At 43.5% G+C, this 15,758-nt stretch overlaps 1 protein-coding gene and 1 non-coding gene across 2 annotated transcripts in view; both read left to right on the top strand.

Annotated features, from left to right (window-relative positions):
* Nucleotides 1-15,758, top strand: part of GRHL3 (grainyhead like transcription factor 3) — a 66,191-nt gene that overhangs the window by 24,088 nt on the left and 26,345 nt on the right. The window contains exons 2-10 of the mRNA XM_034413472.3: nucleotides 2,084-2,270; nucleotides 3,460-3,521; nucleotides 6,113-6,449; nucleotides 9,059-9,132; nucleotides 10,145-10,298; nucleotides 11,111-11,222; nucleotides 12,146-12,240; nucleotides 13,394-13,552; nucleotides 15,584-15,662. Coding sequence (XP_034269363.1) covers nucleotides 2,084-2,270; nucleotides 3,460-3,521; nucleotides 6,113-6,449; nucleotides 9,059-9,132; nucleotides 10,145-10,298; nucleotides 11,111-11,222; nucleotides 12,146-12,240; nucleotides 13,394-13,552; nucleotides 15,584-15,662 — 1,259 coding nt within the window. The remainder of the gene's footprint in view (nucleotides 1-2,083; nucleotides 2,271-3,459; nucleotides 3,522-6,112; nucleotides 6,450-9,058; nucleotides 9,133-10,144; nucleotides 10,299-11,110; nucleotides 11,223-12,145; nucleotides 12,241-13,393; nucleotides 13,553-15,583; nucleotides 15,663-15,758) is intronic.
* On the top strand, nucleotides 13,119-13,279 carry LOC117663532 (U1 spliceosomal RNA). The gene has a single exon (XR_004590727.1). It is a non-coding gene; the product is annotated as a U1 spliceosomal RNA (small nuclear RNA).

Raw genomic sequence — 15,758 nt, 5'->3', positions numbered from 1 at the left:
TTCAACTTGGCTTTGATCTAAAACATTTAAAAGGTAAAGGTTCCCCTCGCACATATGTGCTAGTCATTCCCGACTCTAGGGGGCGGTGCTCATCTCCAATTCAAAGCCGAAGAGTCAGCGCTGTCCGAAGACGTCTCCATGGTCATGTGGCCGGCATGACTAAACGCCAAAGGCACACGGAACGCTGTTACCTTCCCACCAAAGGTGGTCCCTATTTTTCTACTTGCATTTCTTACGTGCTTTCAAACGGCTAGGTTGGCAGAAGCTGGGACAAGTCACGGGAGCTCACCCCATTACACGGCGCTAGGGATTCGAACCGCTGAACTTGCCGACCTTTCGATCGACAAGCTCAGCATCTTAGCCACTGAGCCACCGTGTCCCTTTCTAAAACATTATGCAGTATATAAAAACATGTCTACTATTTTAATTGTCATTAGAGAATTGGGCTTAACAGAGACAGAGCCTTCTTAAGTTTGGCGCCTTATCTATAATGTTTTATTCTTCAAGAATGGCTTGTATTTTATACTAGCTTTATTTATTTTTTCCAACTCTCTTGCAAAGCCCAGCTTTATTCTGTAAGGTTGTGAATAACCCTTGAGTACTACTTTAATTGTGGACTCTTGTGTGGATTTGGGGCAGATAAATTTTATTGTTTGTCTCCTCTGGCTGCTGGTGGAGTCGTTAATTACTTCTTTTGTTGTAGTAGTTTGCTTTAGCCTACACATCTTTGAAAGTTCTTTTACTGAAAGACATGACAGAAATGTCTTCGGTTTGTCATTGTTGCTAAACAGATTTACCACTACTTCAGTAAAGACGCTTTTCCAAAAGGGAGCCACAGCCACCCAATTTGGGATCCAGACTGTCTTTCAGGACGAAATCTTAACTTTCGCTAATAGCTTGTTTGTTTTTAACCAATCATAAAATCCCACCCATCTAGAACTCCTAGGGCACCTCACCATTACAAGATAAAACAATAAAAACACAACAAATTGCATAATCTATGACTGTGAGAAAGTGCAGGAACGGGCAAGCAAAGAAAGGGATGAGAACAGATTGAGAATAGGGTTACTCATTTTATTCACCTATTCAGCTCTTGGTATCTCACCACAAGATCCTAAGGACTTTCATGTAAAGAGCCACCCAAAATCATGTCTCTGGTTCAGCTTCCCCTTGGAAACATCCTAGAGGCTGATGTGACTCTTGGTGCGAGATTTGACCCATTATTACATATTATATTGCAAACTTCATCAGAAATTTAACAGAATAACAGAGTTGGGAGGGATCTTGGAGATCTTTTAATCCAACCCTTTGTTCAAGCAGGAGATCCTATACCATTTCAGACAGACAGCTGTCCAATCTCTTTTTAAAGTGATGGAGCACCACAACTTCTTCAGGCGAGCTGTTCCACTGACTAATTGTTTTTGTTATCAGGAAATTTCTCCTTAAATCTAGCTTGGATCTGTCCTTGATTACTTTTCATTCATTGCTTCTTACTCAGGTGCTTCGGAGATTAAGCTGACCCCCTCTTCTTTATGGCAGCCCCTTAGATATTGGAACCCTGCTAGCATGTCACCCTTCTTTTCACCAAACTAGACATACCCGATTCCTGCAACTGTTCCTCATATGTTGTAGCCTCCAGTCCCCTAATCATCTTTGTTGCTCTTCTCTGCACTCTTTCTAGAGTCTCAGCATCTTTTTTTATATATTGTGGAGAACAAAACTGGATGCTATATTCCAAGTGTGGAATATTATAGGCATTATTAAAGTGGTACTAACATTTCACTTAGAGCTTCAAATTAGAGCTAGATTCATTACGCCCTTGTTAATCCAACTGAATCAGTCTAATTTAGAAGATAAAATCTATTTTTCGTTGTCCGATGAAGACAAACATGTAAAACGAAACAACTGAACAAGACAGCATGCAAGGAAAATATGAAAGCACAACCGGACAAATAATGCTGCTCATATTAGAGAGGGTGCATTGAATTGATATGAGTGCTGTAATTTTCTACGTATTTTGCTAAAACCGATGGTTGCAAAGAAATGTCACAAATACAACGTGCCTCTTTGTATTCCCATTCAGCTTCATGTCTGTGCGTCTTCTGAAAAACGATGGGATGGGCTTGCAGAAGTACTCCTATATGAATGAAGACGAAGCTTGGAAGAGTTATCTGGAGAATCCTCTAACAGCGGCCACCAAGGCCATGATGAGAGTAAATGGGGATGATGACAGCGTAGCAGCCCTGAGTCTCCTCTACGACTACTATATGGTATGAAAAGCAATCGGTACAGGCAGGGGTTAGGAGAATCTGGTGGGTGCACTCCAGAGGTGGGTTTCAGCAGGTTCTGACCAGTTCTACAGAACCGGTAGTGGAAATTTTGAATAGTTCGGAGAACCGGTAGTAAAAATTCTGACTGGCCCCACCCCCATCTATTCTCTGCCTCCCAAGTCCCAGCTGATCGGGAGGAAATGGGGATTTTGCAGTAACCTTCCCCTGGAGTGGGGTGGGAATGGGGATTTTACAGTATTCTTCCCCTGCCACGGCCAGCAAGCCACGCCCACCAAGCCATGCCACACCCACCATGCCACACCCACAGAACTGGTAGTAAAAATTTTTGAAACCCACCACTGGTGCACTCACAAAATGGCTGCCCCGGCAAGCCTGTCAAGTCCCCAAAGGCCCAATGAGCAAAAGTCATTTCTATTGCTGCAAATAAACATGATGCTAAAGCAGTGTTTCTCAACCTCGAGAGCGTTTCTCAACCTTGGTAACTTCAAGGGAATGGGGAATGCTGGCTGGGGAATTCTGGGAACTGAAATCCACACATCTTCAAGTTATCATGTGAGAAACACTGCCTTAGAGTGTTATGCAAATCCAGACCATCTGACTTGTATTTGCAGTTGAGGATGTTGCGCAAACTAGAAAATATAGTTAATTTGGTCACCAGGTTAAAAGCATTTTTGTCAACCATGGTGATTAAACCAGGAGTGTCAAACTCAAGGCCCGAGGGCTGGATCCGGCCTGTGGGGTACTTAGATCTGGCCCCGCGGAGCCGTCCTGGAAACAGCGAAGGACCGGCACGCGGTGCTTCTGCCAATGAAAATGGGCCCCCGAGCTCCGTTTTCGGCCAATGGTTTCTCCTGCAACCCTCTGCCAGTGAAAACGGAGCTTGGGAGGGCCACATGGCAGAGGGTTGCAGGAGGCCGTTGCAGCTGAAAACGGAGCTCGGGAGTCCATTTTCTCTGGCAGAGCGTTAGGGCCACCACAGGTGCCCCCGACAGGAGTGATGTCGAGCTGGCCACGCCCACCCTGGCCCTCTGAGGTTGAACGCAACCCTGATGTGGCCCTCAATGAAATTGGGTTTGACACCCCTGGATTAGACAATAGAGATTTAACCGGAAACATCATCCTGATCTGCAGACCATGTTTATTTTTCATTGTTTTTCCTCCTTACTAGGTTCCAAAAGAAAAGCGAATCCTTCCATCTGGAACACCAGGGCGCAGTGAAGTAGGGAAGAGGTAAGAAAAATCTCTGCCCCCTTTTTGTAAACTGCTTGATGGGGGGTGGGATCCTTATAATTTCTAGCAGATGAGGACTTCATAAATCCACGCTCAAAACATCTGTTTCTTTAGTTCAAAAAATAATTGAAAGGTGTGTCAGTAGGTGAAGACAATGGGAGGGCTGGACTCCACATTGTCTTGTTAGATTACAAGTCATGACAGATTTGGGGGTGAACAAAACAGAACTGAAGAAAAAAACTATTCACATGCCTTTGGGGTCTGTGGTTGCCTCCGACATGATGGTCCTATGCAGCAGAAAGCTGAGGTTGTAGGGAGGCTTCTTCCTACCTTGCTCCCATCTCTGGGAGCAAGCCGAGGTGGCGCAGTGGTTAGAATGCTGTTCTGCAGCTACTTCAGCTGACTGCTAGTTCAGCAGATCAGCGGATCAAATCTCACCGGCTCAAGGTTGACTCAGCCTTCCATCCTTCCGAGGTGGGTAAAATGAGGACCCAGATTGTTGGGGGCAATATGCTATTTAGTATACTGTCAATTGTTGTAAGCCGCCCAGAGTCCTTGGAGAGTGGGCGGCATAGAAATATGATTAATAAAAAAATAAAAAAATTAGGATCAGATCAAACTTGCTGGTTATGCACCCAATAAGTTGTTTTGAAAAGCTTTACTAAGCTTCCAGAAGATGTATACCAGCAACCACTCTGGCTTGCCAGATGCTGCTAAATTTGAATGCCCAGCAGTCCTACCATGCATGCCTAATTGCAAAAGATCTTGGATGCTGTAGTTCAACAACACTGATGGGACACCATTTGCTATTCCTAATAGAGAAAGAGGATTCTGAAACCATTGGCATCCACTGTAAAGTTATAGAAGAGGCAATCTCTGCTCAGATATGGGACAGAGGTGATGGGCTTAGAAGGACTTATCTCAAGTTATCCTTAAAGGAGACGGAGACAGATCCATGAGGGTTGGGGAAGACAGAAGAGGTTTTAGGTCCAAACTAGACTGCAGAAAATATGACTTCAGTAACAGAGTTGTCAACACCTGGAATGCACTACCTGATTCTGTGGTTTCTTCCCCAAATCCCCAAAACTTTAACCTTAGACTGTCTACTGTAGACCTCACCCCATTCCTAAGAGGTCTGCAAGGGGCGTGCATAAGCACACCAGCATGCCTACCATCCCTGTCCTAATGTTTTCTTTTATTCGTATCCTTTTCATGTATTTATAATTATGTTTACACTTGTATCTGTCATAAAATACATGCCTGACGAAATAAATAAATAAATAAATAAATTAGTTCTTCTGAAATGAGTTTACACAATAGGAACAAGTATGTGTTCAGCCTTTCCAGGTAAACCAAACAGGAAGCAGAACCCGATAAGCCAATTCCACTTTATTGGAAGATTGGATAACAGAATTTTGCAGTCTGATAGTATAAATTTCCTGACGTTACTATTATAGCCTGAGAAATTAGCGAGGTTCTTTTCTGTGTTTCTTTTCTCTGCCTATTATATAGCTGCAGGCTACAGCCTCTCTTATCTGATCATCCCTTAGGCAGCATCCCTTCTCCCCACATTCCCAAGATCATTCTCCCACACCATTACAGAGGCAGACTTTAGAGTGTCACTTTTGATGAGTAAAAAGATGAATTTGCAATGCTATTTTTTTTATTCTGGCCCAAGGCTAGAGTTTTAACTGGGTGCCCCTAGATAGCTAAGGACAATGAGAACTAGGAACAGCAGCATGGAGTGTAAGATTTCTTTTTCAACCACTTTAAAAACAATTTATATCCATCCTTTCATCCTTCTGGGCACCCATGCTTTCCAGAAAATTTCTCCTGGAGAGTTTCAATAGGCTGTAAGTATCGCTTTGGACTCTGAGTGCCCTTCAGCTTTGTGCTTTATAATGTGCTTCTGAACAACTGCATGGGAATTGAAGATAAGCAGTTGGGAGGTGAGTTATTTGCTGGGTCAAGCTGGAGGACTAAACCGCAGCTGGAGCGGTTTGGCTGGAGAAAGAACTGAACTGTGGAAGAAGGTAGAATTGGCTTGGCACTGAAATAATTATTATTAACAAGATGGTGGACAGCAAAATCTTTTGAATCTTCCGCAGCAGGAAAAGCAGGGACCTTCTGAATATCCTACAGCAAAGGTCTCCAACCTTGGCAACTTTAAGACTTGTGAACTTCATATGCTGGCTGAGGCATTCTGGGAGTTGAAGTTCACAAGTCTTAAAGTTGCCAAGGTTGGAGATCCCTAGCCTACAGTCTTCCAAATGTTGCTGGACTACAACTCGTAGCAGCTCCACTCAGGATTCCGAGAGTTATAGCTGAGGTGTCTCTGGAAAGCCATGGGTTCTCCATCCTTCCCTTGCAGAGAGTTTTGGGAAAGAGGTTGGGTAGCAATGCAAATGATGTAAGCTTTCCATTTAGCAGCATGAAAACAAAAGAATAATTTGATCAAGTTCTGATTATAGTTATCAAATGGAGATATGGTTAGTCCTGGTAAACTCCCGCTCTGTAGATTCCTATATTAAATCTCCTTCTGTTGGCCTTTGTTGCTAAATCCTTTTGCCTGGTCCTTCTTTCTCGTTTAGGCATTGCCATGGGATGGAATACGAACCAGAGATTTCTTCCTTTGAAGGTTCTGCTCAGCTCATGAAGCTTCTGGCTGAAAACGTTTCAGTGAACCAAGAATATCTGGACTTGCCCAAGAAGAACGGTTTAGCCTTTGAGGGCATCTCATCTCCTCACAAGCCACCAGCTCTGCCTCCAGGTCCCAGCAAACTAGAGAGCAATCCTGAAAATTATATGATTACTTCAGGAGACATGTATGACAACGGCTCGCTTAATTCCCTCTTTGACTCCATCCACGTGGCTCCACCCCAACAGAGATGGCAACCAGATAGCACCTTCAAAGAGGACCCTGAGGAGGTCAGAATTTATGCAAAATCTTTGTTTGATGTTATCAGTCAATGGTGGTCTGCAGGGTATAAAGGTGACACCCATAAGTCAGGCTTCTCTAACCACGTGGCATCCAGATGTACTGGAGCACAATTCCCAACATCTCCAATCATCACAGCTGGTGGTTATGCAAATTATAATCCAGCACATCTGGAAGGCACCAGGTTTGGGAAAGTTGGGGAAACTATATATTAATAGATGGCATAAAATCCAGCTTGTTTTGAAATCCAGAATGTTTGGTGACTCCGAGGGAGGGCCATCTCAGCTTGGTCAGCCACCTGGCTTGGAGCCAAGCTGTGTGGTTCTGCCCACTTCTGTGCAGGATGTGACATGCATGGTATAAATGGGAGTAGCACAGATTGTGGTAATTAGGCGTGCGAAGGAGTGTCCCTTTCATACAAAGTCAGCTGTCACAAAGGTTCAGCAGGATGGAGCAGAGTTTGGGGGGGGGAGATGATGGTGATGTCAGCTGTTCCTTAAATAGACTTCTTCCCTATAGTTATCCATATTGTTCAATGGCTACAGCTTATTTCCAAATCACTCTTTCCCATTAAGAGTTTGCCAGTGTGAAAGAGTTGAGAAACAGGAAATTATAGAGGCTCGCTCCACCTTTAGTAATTACTGACTTAGAATCCTGATGGGATTTGTTTCCTTTCATCCTGGTTCAAGCATAGACTACCTTTATGGACTTTATGGGCCGTGAAATAAAATGGAATGGAACTCTCAAAGGAGATGTTTGTAAACCATGGTTAATGGCTTAATGTTCTGCGTGAGCTTTCTCTTGCCTTGCTTGCTCTTCTCTTTATCTTCATCCAGTTTGTCCTGGACCTAAAGTAAGCTGGGTAGATCTCAGAAGGCAAAACAATCTACACCAAGCTCTTTTTGGTGCTCTTCCATTGGGACACCACCTTTGAAGGACCAAGTGTAATTAAAAAAAATATATCTTAGCAACATCTTTGCAAATGTAGCTGGGAACCGAAGGAAGGTTCCTGGAGATCAAAGGAAGCTCTCCCACTTCAAACTTTAGCACAACTATCCCAACCTGGTTCTCCAGTTGTATTGGATAACAGGTCTCAGAAATCCCTTTTTGGGGTCTGGTTGGATGGAACTTCTATTCCAACACCTTTAGACCAGAGGTGGGTTTCAGCAGGTTCTGACCAGTTCTGGAGAACCGGTAGCGGAAATTTTGAGTAGTTCAGAGAACCGGTAGTAAAACTTCTGACTGGTCCTGCCCCCATCTATACCCTGCCTCCTGAGTCACAGTTGATCGGGAGGAAATGGGGATTTTGCAGTATCCTTCCCCTGGAGTAGGGTGGGAATGGAGATTTTTACAGTATCCTTCCCCTGTCATGCCCACCAAGCCACACCCACCAAGCCATGCCATGCCCACCAAGCCACACTCACAGAACCAGTAATAAAATTTTTTGAAACCCACCACTGCTTTAGACTACACAAGACATGGGAAAGCTGTAGTAGGGATATCTAGGGAGAAATATCGACTGTTCTTATGGTTGCGCAACCACTTCCCATCTAAACCCAGGATGTTTTCGTGTTTGTTCCAAGTTCATAAGCAGGTTGCTAACTAGGATGTGCTTTGGATTAGAATGGGTCCGGTAAGTCTTTTTCTGGCAAAAATGTCCTCCTTCTGCATGTAATGCAGAGTTTTTCAACCTTGGCAACTTGAAGAGGTGTGAACTTCAACTCCAATCATTCCATAGGCAGCATAGCTGGCTGGAGAATTCTGGGAGTTGACATCTACACCTCTTCAAGTTGCCAAGTTCGACAAACACTGGTCTAATCCATAGCCACCTCAACTCCCTCTGTTCCTAAAAACGTGTTCTGGAGATTGCAAAAAAATAAATAAATAGCACTCTAGTATTCAAGGGCTGATTGTGTGGTTCTGAGTACAGGGAGGTTCCCGCTTGGTCTGCTTTGCTGTCCTACTTGTTTAGCAGCTGTCTGAGACAGTTAAGGAGATAGTGCTTTTTTCTTGATAGTTTGCTCCCCTACGGAAAGGTTAATCTGCTAGATATCTCTCTACCCAATTTGCCTTGGATCGAAGGCAAACTTTAAGACTTGTGGACCTCAATCTCCAGAATTACCCATGCTGGCTGAGGAATTCTGGGAGTTGAAGTCCACAAGTCTTACAGTCGCAAGGGGAGGCTTCAAAATACATACATACATACATACATACATACATACATACATACATACATGTGGTGGAATTCAAATTTTTTTACTACCGGTTCTGTGGGCATGGCTTGGTGGGCATGATGTGGCTTGGTGGGCGTGGCAGGGGAAGGATACTTCAAAAACTCCATTCCCACCCCACTCCAGGGGAAGGATATTGCAAAATCTCCATTCCCAGCCCACTCTGGGGCCAGCCAGAGGTGGAATTTGCCGGTTCTCCGAACTACTCAAAATTTCCACTACCAGTTCTCCAGAACCTGTCAGAACCTGCTGAATTTCACCCCGATACATACATAATACATACATACATAATACATACATACAAACAAACAAAATAAACTCAAATCAAATCAAATCACAGCAAACTGTTCTGGTTTTGTTCTCTGCAGTCCTTGATCTTCAATGATATTTTGAAGGCAGAAGCTCCGTGTTCAGAAGGTTATTCCATCAGTGATGGCAAGACGTAAGTGTGAAGGTTTTCTCCTGAACTATTTAATCTTCAATAGAGGAAAAAATAAGCTATCTTTTTTTTAAAAAAAACAAACAAGAACTTCCTACACTGCTGCACTGGATTATACTTCTTTCCTATAAATTGGACTAACTTAACAACAGTTGGAGTTTCTCCTGAATCGGTGCTGCATTTCCATAAACCTACAATGATAGCTCCATTCATCAATGGAGCTAATTTATTTTCAGCTCAGCTGTTGTGTATCCAAAATTTCTCCAACCCACTTTTCCAATTGGAATCCTTAGAGCTTTGCAGAGATTAGGGGTGAGCTGGACTCCAGTGACAGGAACATTGGATTTCCAGGGTTGCCCCTTCTCCTTGGACTTTTGTCATCAAAACACTAGCAGTTCACAATTTGCAATTACATAGCAAACAGAGAGACAAGAGGCATAGAGACCCTTGTGGCAATTCTCCAATATGCGCCAAAGCACCTGATAGCAGAACAAGAAGCAATGGATGGATACTAATCAAAGAGAGAGCCAACCTAGAACTAAGGAGAAATTTCCTGATGGTTAGAACAATGAATCAGTGGGACGTCCTGCCTCCAGAGGTTGTGGGTGCTCCATCACTGGAGATTTTCAAGAAGAGACTGGACAGCCATCTATCTAAAATGATATAGGGTTTCCTGCTTGAGCAGGGGGTTGGACTAGAAGACCTCCACGGTCCCTTTCAACTCTGTTATTCTGTTCTGTTATTCAATTGCAGGGATGTTTTTGAACCTCATTAAACACATCAAACCAGCATTGAAGATAGATGAGTTGTTGATTGATGCTGTTTTAAAATCTCCCCTATTGATTAGTGGAAGAGGGCTCTAGTTAGTACATGAACTGGGATCTGTCCAGCTTTGTAGACTCGTTATATTGGTGTTAACTATAACATTGAAGAAAAGCGAGTTGGCTCCGAAATGATTCCTTTTGTGTTTTACCAAGTAAAATCCCTTTCTCTTTCTTTAATGGTGCCATTCCAGTGACTTTGAATACACCTTGGGATCCCCCAAAGCTATTCATATCAAGGCAGGCGACTCACCCATGGCGTACCTCAACAAAGGACAGTTCTACCCGGTGACTCTGAGGACAGTTGGAGACGCCAAATGTTTACACCTGTCCTCAAACAAAGTGAAGGTAAGTGACATGCGGCCAAGCGGCCACCAAAAGCATAATAGCCTTTGCAGGTTTCATTTTCAGAGCTATTCCAGCCAATAGCTATGGGAGAATTCTAAAGTCATTAAGCAAAAAAAAAAAAAATACTGGGCAAGAATTCATATGTGGTTGGAGAAGATGATGCAGAAGCATTTGATTTGAAACTGTTGGGGATTTAAAATCCCCAAAATCTAATATCTTAGATTTTACCAGAAAACTATAATAAAGAAAATGTATATTTGATTATTCATGTAATAACTGCAGCTAGAATTGTATTTGCAGAAAATTGGAAAGGTGAAAAGATTCTTACAGATGAAAATGTGATTAAGAAAATAGTAGAACATGCAGAAATGAATAGATTAACACTTGCAATTAAAGGAAAGGAAGAAGCTGATTACTATAATATGTGGGATTTATTTTATCAATGGTTAGAGAATCAATATGAAAACAATGTATAATAAAATTAAATAAGTTAAGAAGAGAAATGATACAACAATAGATATGTTAAGTATTAAGCATTAGTATTAAAATAATAGTAGATATAAATAATGAATATGGTGAAAAGCTTTAACTGTTACGGCACAAAAAATTTGTACCCAGACGACACACTGTTTAATGAATGATGGGATGTTTGTATTAAAAGAATTTTTTTTTAAAAAAAAAAAAGAGAATTCTAAACATTATCAATCCTGAAATGTTACTCCAAAGTTGATTTTGGTTTTGCAAATGGATTTATAAATAAACACTTTGTAGACATTAACAGATTATATGTGGGCTTCCTTCCCTTTTTCCAGAGTGTGGTGATGGTAGTTTTCGACAATGAGAAGATTCCAATGGAACAGCTCAAATTCTGGAAACACTGGCATTCGCGCCAACCGACAGCGAAACAGCGAGTCATCGATGTTGGTATGGAGTGTCACTACTTCAGGGTTTCTTCTCCAGGACAGAACAAAAAAAATGGATAGGACGGCTTTCTCCCAAACAACCAGGGGGGAAATCCAGCAGGTTCTGACAGGTTCTGGAGAACCGGTAGTGGAAATTTTGAGCAGTTCGGAGAACCGGCAAATACCACCTCTGGCTGGCCCCAGAGTGGGGTGGGAATGGAGATTTTGCAGTATCCTTTCTCCAGGAGTGGGGAGGGAATGGGGATTTTGCAGTATCCTTCCCCTGCCCCGCCCATCAAGCCACGCCCACCGAGCCACACTACGCCCACCGAGCCTAGCCCACAGAACCGGTAGTAAAAAAAATTGGATTTCACCACTGCAAACAACTAATCTGGTATCTGTGAAGATTCTCAGTCATTGAGATCATGGTTTTCCCAAAGGTGCTTTTTCTAAAGGCAATTGGCCTTTGTTTTCCCTTGAAGGCATTTTGCTTCTCATCCAAGAAGCTACTTCAGTCTGAAAAAAAGCACTTTTGGGACAACTAATCTGGTCGGCTTTATGTGAGCTGCTTCACGTCCATGGGGCTGGGAAAGCAGATTATTTCCCACCGTGATGGAGGCACACTCCTGCTCATTTGTATTGCTCATCTCCATGATCTTCTCCTCCTCCAGCTGTTTATGGAGATGATGGTGAGGGCCAAGAATTTCATTCATCACCTGGGATAGACTATGGCCATTCTTGCAACATCAGTTCAATAACAATGGTTCTTAAGATATGCGGAAGTAAAACTAGATCTTAACCACTGAATCCAGAAGAAAGTTTAGGAGTAGTTCCGAGGAGTAAATATGGAATTATCACATTTTTTTAAAGATAGCAATAGTTAAATAATTATACCTGATTAATTAAAGAAATAAAAGAAATGTTTTTTTTTAAAATCTCTTTTAGCTGACTGTAAAGAGAATTTCAATACTGTGCAGCATATTGAAGAGGTCGCTTACAATGCCTTATCCTTCGTCTGGAATATCGCTGAAGAAGCAAAGGTAAGCTTGAGATACCAACAAGACTACCTGCTAAGTCCTGTCTCATGGAAGCCCTTGAGAAATAGTTGGAGAATTTCTCCCTCTCCTGAAGAAATTTGGAAAAAATGCCCCACCCAATTTTTATACCGACAAGTTTGGTAGAGATTTTGGAAAATATCACTTTGAATAACCCATTTTAAATCATCTTTCCCCTTTGGGGGTTACATTCAGAGGTGGGTTTCAGCAGGTTCTGACCAATTCTGGAGAACCGGTAGCGGAAATTTTGAGTAGTTCGGAGAACCGGTAGTAAAAATTTTGCCTGGCCCCGCCCCGATCTATTCACTGCTTCCCTGGTCTCATCTGATTGGGAGGAAATGGGGATTTTCCAGTAACCTTCCCCTGGAGTGGGGTGGGAATGGAGACTTTACAGTGTCCTTTCCCTGCCATGCCCACCAAGCCACGCCCACCAAGCCACACCCACTGAACCGGTAGTAAGAAATGTTGAAACCCACCGCTGGTTACATTGATATTTGGACTTTCATCTTGTTTAGGAGTGGCTTCTCTGAGTAAATCTTTAATATCAAACAGATTTTCCATAGTTGCTAATTTGGTTACAAAACGAGCTCCAAAATTTATCAGTGTTAATCTGCTGAACACCATAAATTGGGTTCATTTGAGAAAAGAGCCATAACTTCGATATAAATAATCTACAAAACCCGGTATAAACATAAGCTCTGTTCATATCAGTTCTACAAATGTTAGGCATGTTTACAATCTTAAGGAACATGGGTACTGTTGTCCTAAAGTTCATTTCCATTTACAGATTTTTTGCGGCTGTAATCTGGCTTTATGTAATGCCTCCAATTGCTTTGCTCTTAGCCACCTCTCTCTTGATAGTGTTGTCTGCCCAGCACTGAGAGAAAGGAACCTTGATCATGAAGGAGGTTTTCCCAGGGTGAGGCTCATCCATTGCACTCCGGGTGTGCTGACCCCTGCGATTTCCCCAAATGCGGGAAACTCGACTGCATAATTTGTGCCTTCTCTGAGCAGTTAGTCTGGCCCATTGCAATAACACCAACCCACCATTGGACACCACTAGAGCTTCAGGTGACACACACACACCCTTTTTCTACAATGGAACTAGGCCCATAATGCTTTCCGTTCGCTTTTGCAGGTGTTCATCGGCGTGAACTGCCTGAGCACGGACTTCTCCTCTCAAAAAGGCGTGAAGGGTGTCCCACTGAACCTCCAGATCGACACTTATGACTACAGCACTGGGACAAACCGGCTGGTCCATCGAGCTGTCTGCCAGATCAAAATATTTTGCGATAAGGTAGAGTAAGGGAAGCCTTTGGCAAATTTTGTGCATGGGCTGAGTGTGTCTGTGTGTCTGTGTGTGTGTAAAGCCTCAGAGTTGGCCAGGAGTTAATTTCAATTTCAATTATCTTTATTGTCAGTGCACAACATATGTACAATGAGTTTGGTGGAGCTCCCTCAGTGCACCAACGCAATACAACTCAACAGCGAAGACAGAAAAATCCCTAACCCAATAAATCGTATTAACAAAACACTCAGTCCTATTGCACCAGTGTGAACATGTTACACATTGCGCAGGTCCATCGTACTATGTAGTTACGATGTTATTTCGCATTCAGGAGTCTGACAGCTCATGGATAAAAAACTCTTCTTCAGCCTGTTTGTGCGGCTGGCTATGCTTCTACATCTCCTTCCCAATGGTAGGAGGTCACCCTTGTTGTTTCTTGAACACAAAGTCTTTTGGAGAGAAACTTTGCAAGCAAGAGCTGAAGTGTCAAATTCGGGCTCTGAGGAAACTTAGAGATGAACAAGAGGACCTTCTGGCTTGTGGATTTGAATATATCCCACAGCCTCTCCCCAGCCCCCCCCCCCATTAAGCCTAGAGAGCAAGGACTCATTGGCATGAATGGAATCCCCACCCCCCCATTGTCCTAAGTTTGAAGGTGATAGTTGAGGGCAAAGGATAAAGACTCCTCTCTCTACCTTTCCCCACCACCACAATCCAGACCATCCCTTACCCCATGCAGCAATTATGTTTGGGGGTGGGGGAAACCCTGTGCTTATTCTCAAATCTAATTGGTAAGAAGCTGGGGGCAGGGGTGGGAAGAAGAAGAAGAGAGAGATGAATCAGCAAGAGCAATAGAAAGAAGGAAGAAGGTGGAGAGATCACAATGCATGAATGGATGGGTCCAGGGCTGGTACCCATGGCTTGGAATAGGTCTACTGGTAGAGTGTGGCACCTGAAGATTGAGAGAGGCAGGGTGCACATTCAGTCAATGATTACGCATGATCAGAGGACTCCAGAGGTGGGTTTCAGCAGGTTCTGACCAGTTCTGGAGAACCGGTAGTGGAAATTTTGAGTAGTTCAGAGAATCGATAGTAAAAATTCTGACTGGCCCACCCCCATCTATTCTCTGCCTCCTGAATCCCAGCTGATCGGGAGGAAATGGGGATTTTGCAGTAACCTTCCCCAGGATTGGGAAGGGAATGGGGGTTTTACAGTATCCCTCCCCTGCCACGCCCACCAAGCCATGCCCACCAAGCCATGCCATGCCCACCAAGCCACACCCACAGAACCAGTAGTAAAAAATTTTGAAACCCACCACTGGAGGACTCATTCCTGACTTATTAGATCCAAGTGTTTGCAGTCAAGGTGGACAAATATCATTTTACGTGCCACAGCCTTCTCAGACTTACTAGGCAGACCACAGGAAACACAGCCAGATAACTAAATCTAATTTATTGTTAAACTATATTAAAGAACTTCGGAGCCTGAAAGTGCAAGTCTCTTGCTGTCACTTTTAGAGCCTGAGAACTTAAGGAGGGTCCCTCCTGACTCTCTGTGCAGTTTGGGCCATGTTCCCTCTTATCCGGGGGTGGGATTCTACCGGTTCGGACCGGTTCAGGTGAACCTGTAGCTCCTACGATCAGCTGGGAATGAACTGGTTCATCCCGACGATCAGATGGGCCCATCCGCCTGCCTGTGCTATTTTCCTACATTTATCTTCTCAGCTGATTCGCGTGGTAGAGCGGATTGCTGCGCGAATCAGCTATGTTACTCCTCCGAAGAAACCAGGAAGCGAAGATTTCTTCAAACTATGTGCACGTGCGCAGCGCAAATCACACAATCACCGAACCGGCTGTTAAACTGGGAGGATCCCTCCGCTGCTCTTATCTGACCATTCCTTTTGGCAGTATCTCTTGGCAGCTTCTCTTCACCCAGTCTCCCAAGGTCATTCCCACAAATATTACCTTAAAAAATGTTCATAGGTCTACATTTAGCAGCCATGGATGTGAGAGTGAGATTGTGGCTTCTCTCCTCTTCTAGGGAGCAGAGAGGAAAATGCGGGATGATGAACGCAAACAGTTCAGGAGGAAAGGAAAATGCTTGGATGCCAATAATAACGGTGAGTAGAAGTGGACTAGCAGCTCTTTCAAGCTGTTTGGAAAAGGGCCTTTGTGGGTTGGTACCGGGCCATGCAAAGGCTGCAGGGATGGTGACT

Source organism: Pantherophis guttatus, chromosome 10, assembly GCF_059756535.1.
Source record: "Pantherophis guttatus breed Tessera chromosome 10, ASM5975653v1, whole genome shotgun sequence".
Taxonomy (NCBI): domain Eukaryota; kingdom Metazoa; phylum Chordata; class Lepidosauria; order Squamata; family Colubridae; genus Pantherophis; species Pantherophis guttatus.
Note: the sequence above shows the minus strand (reverse complement) of the source record. Positions and strands in the feature narration are given on the sequence as shown.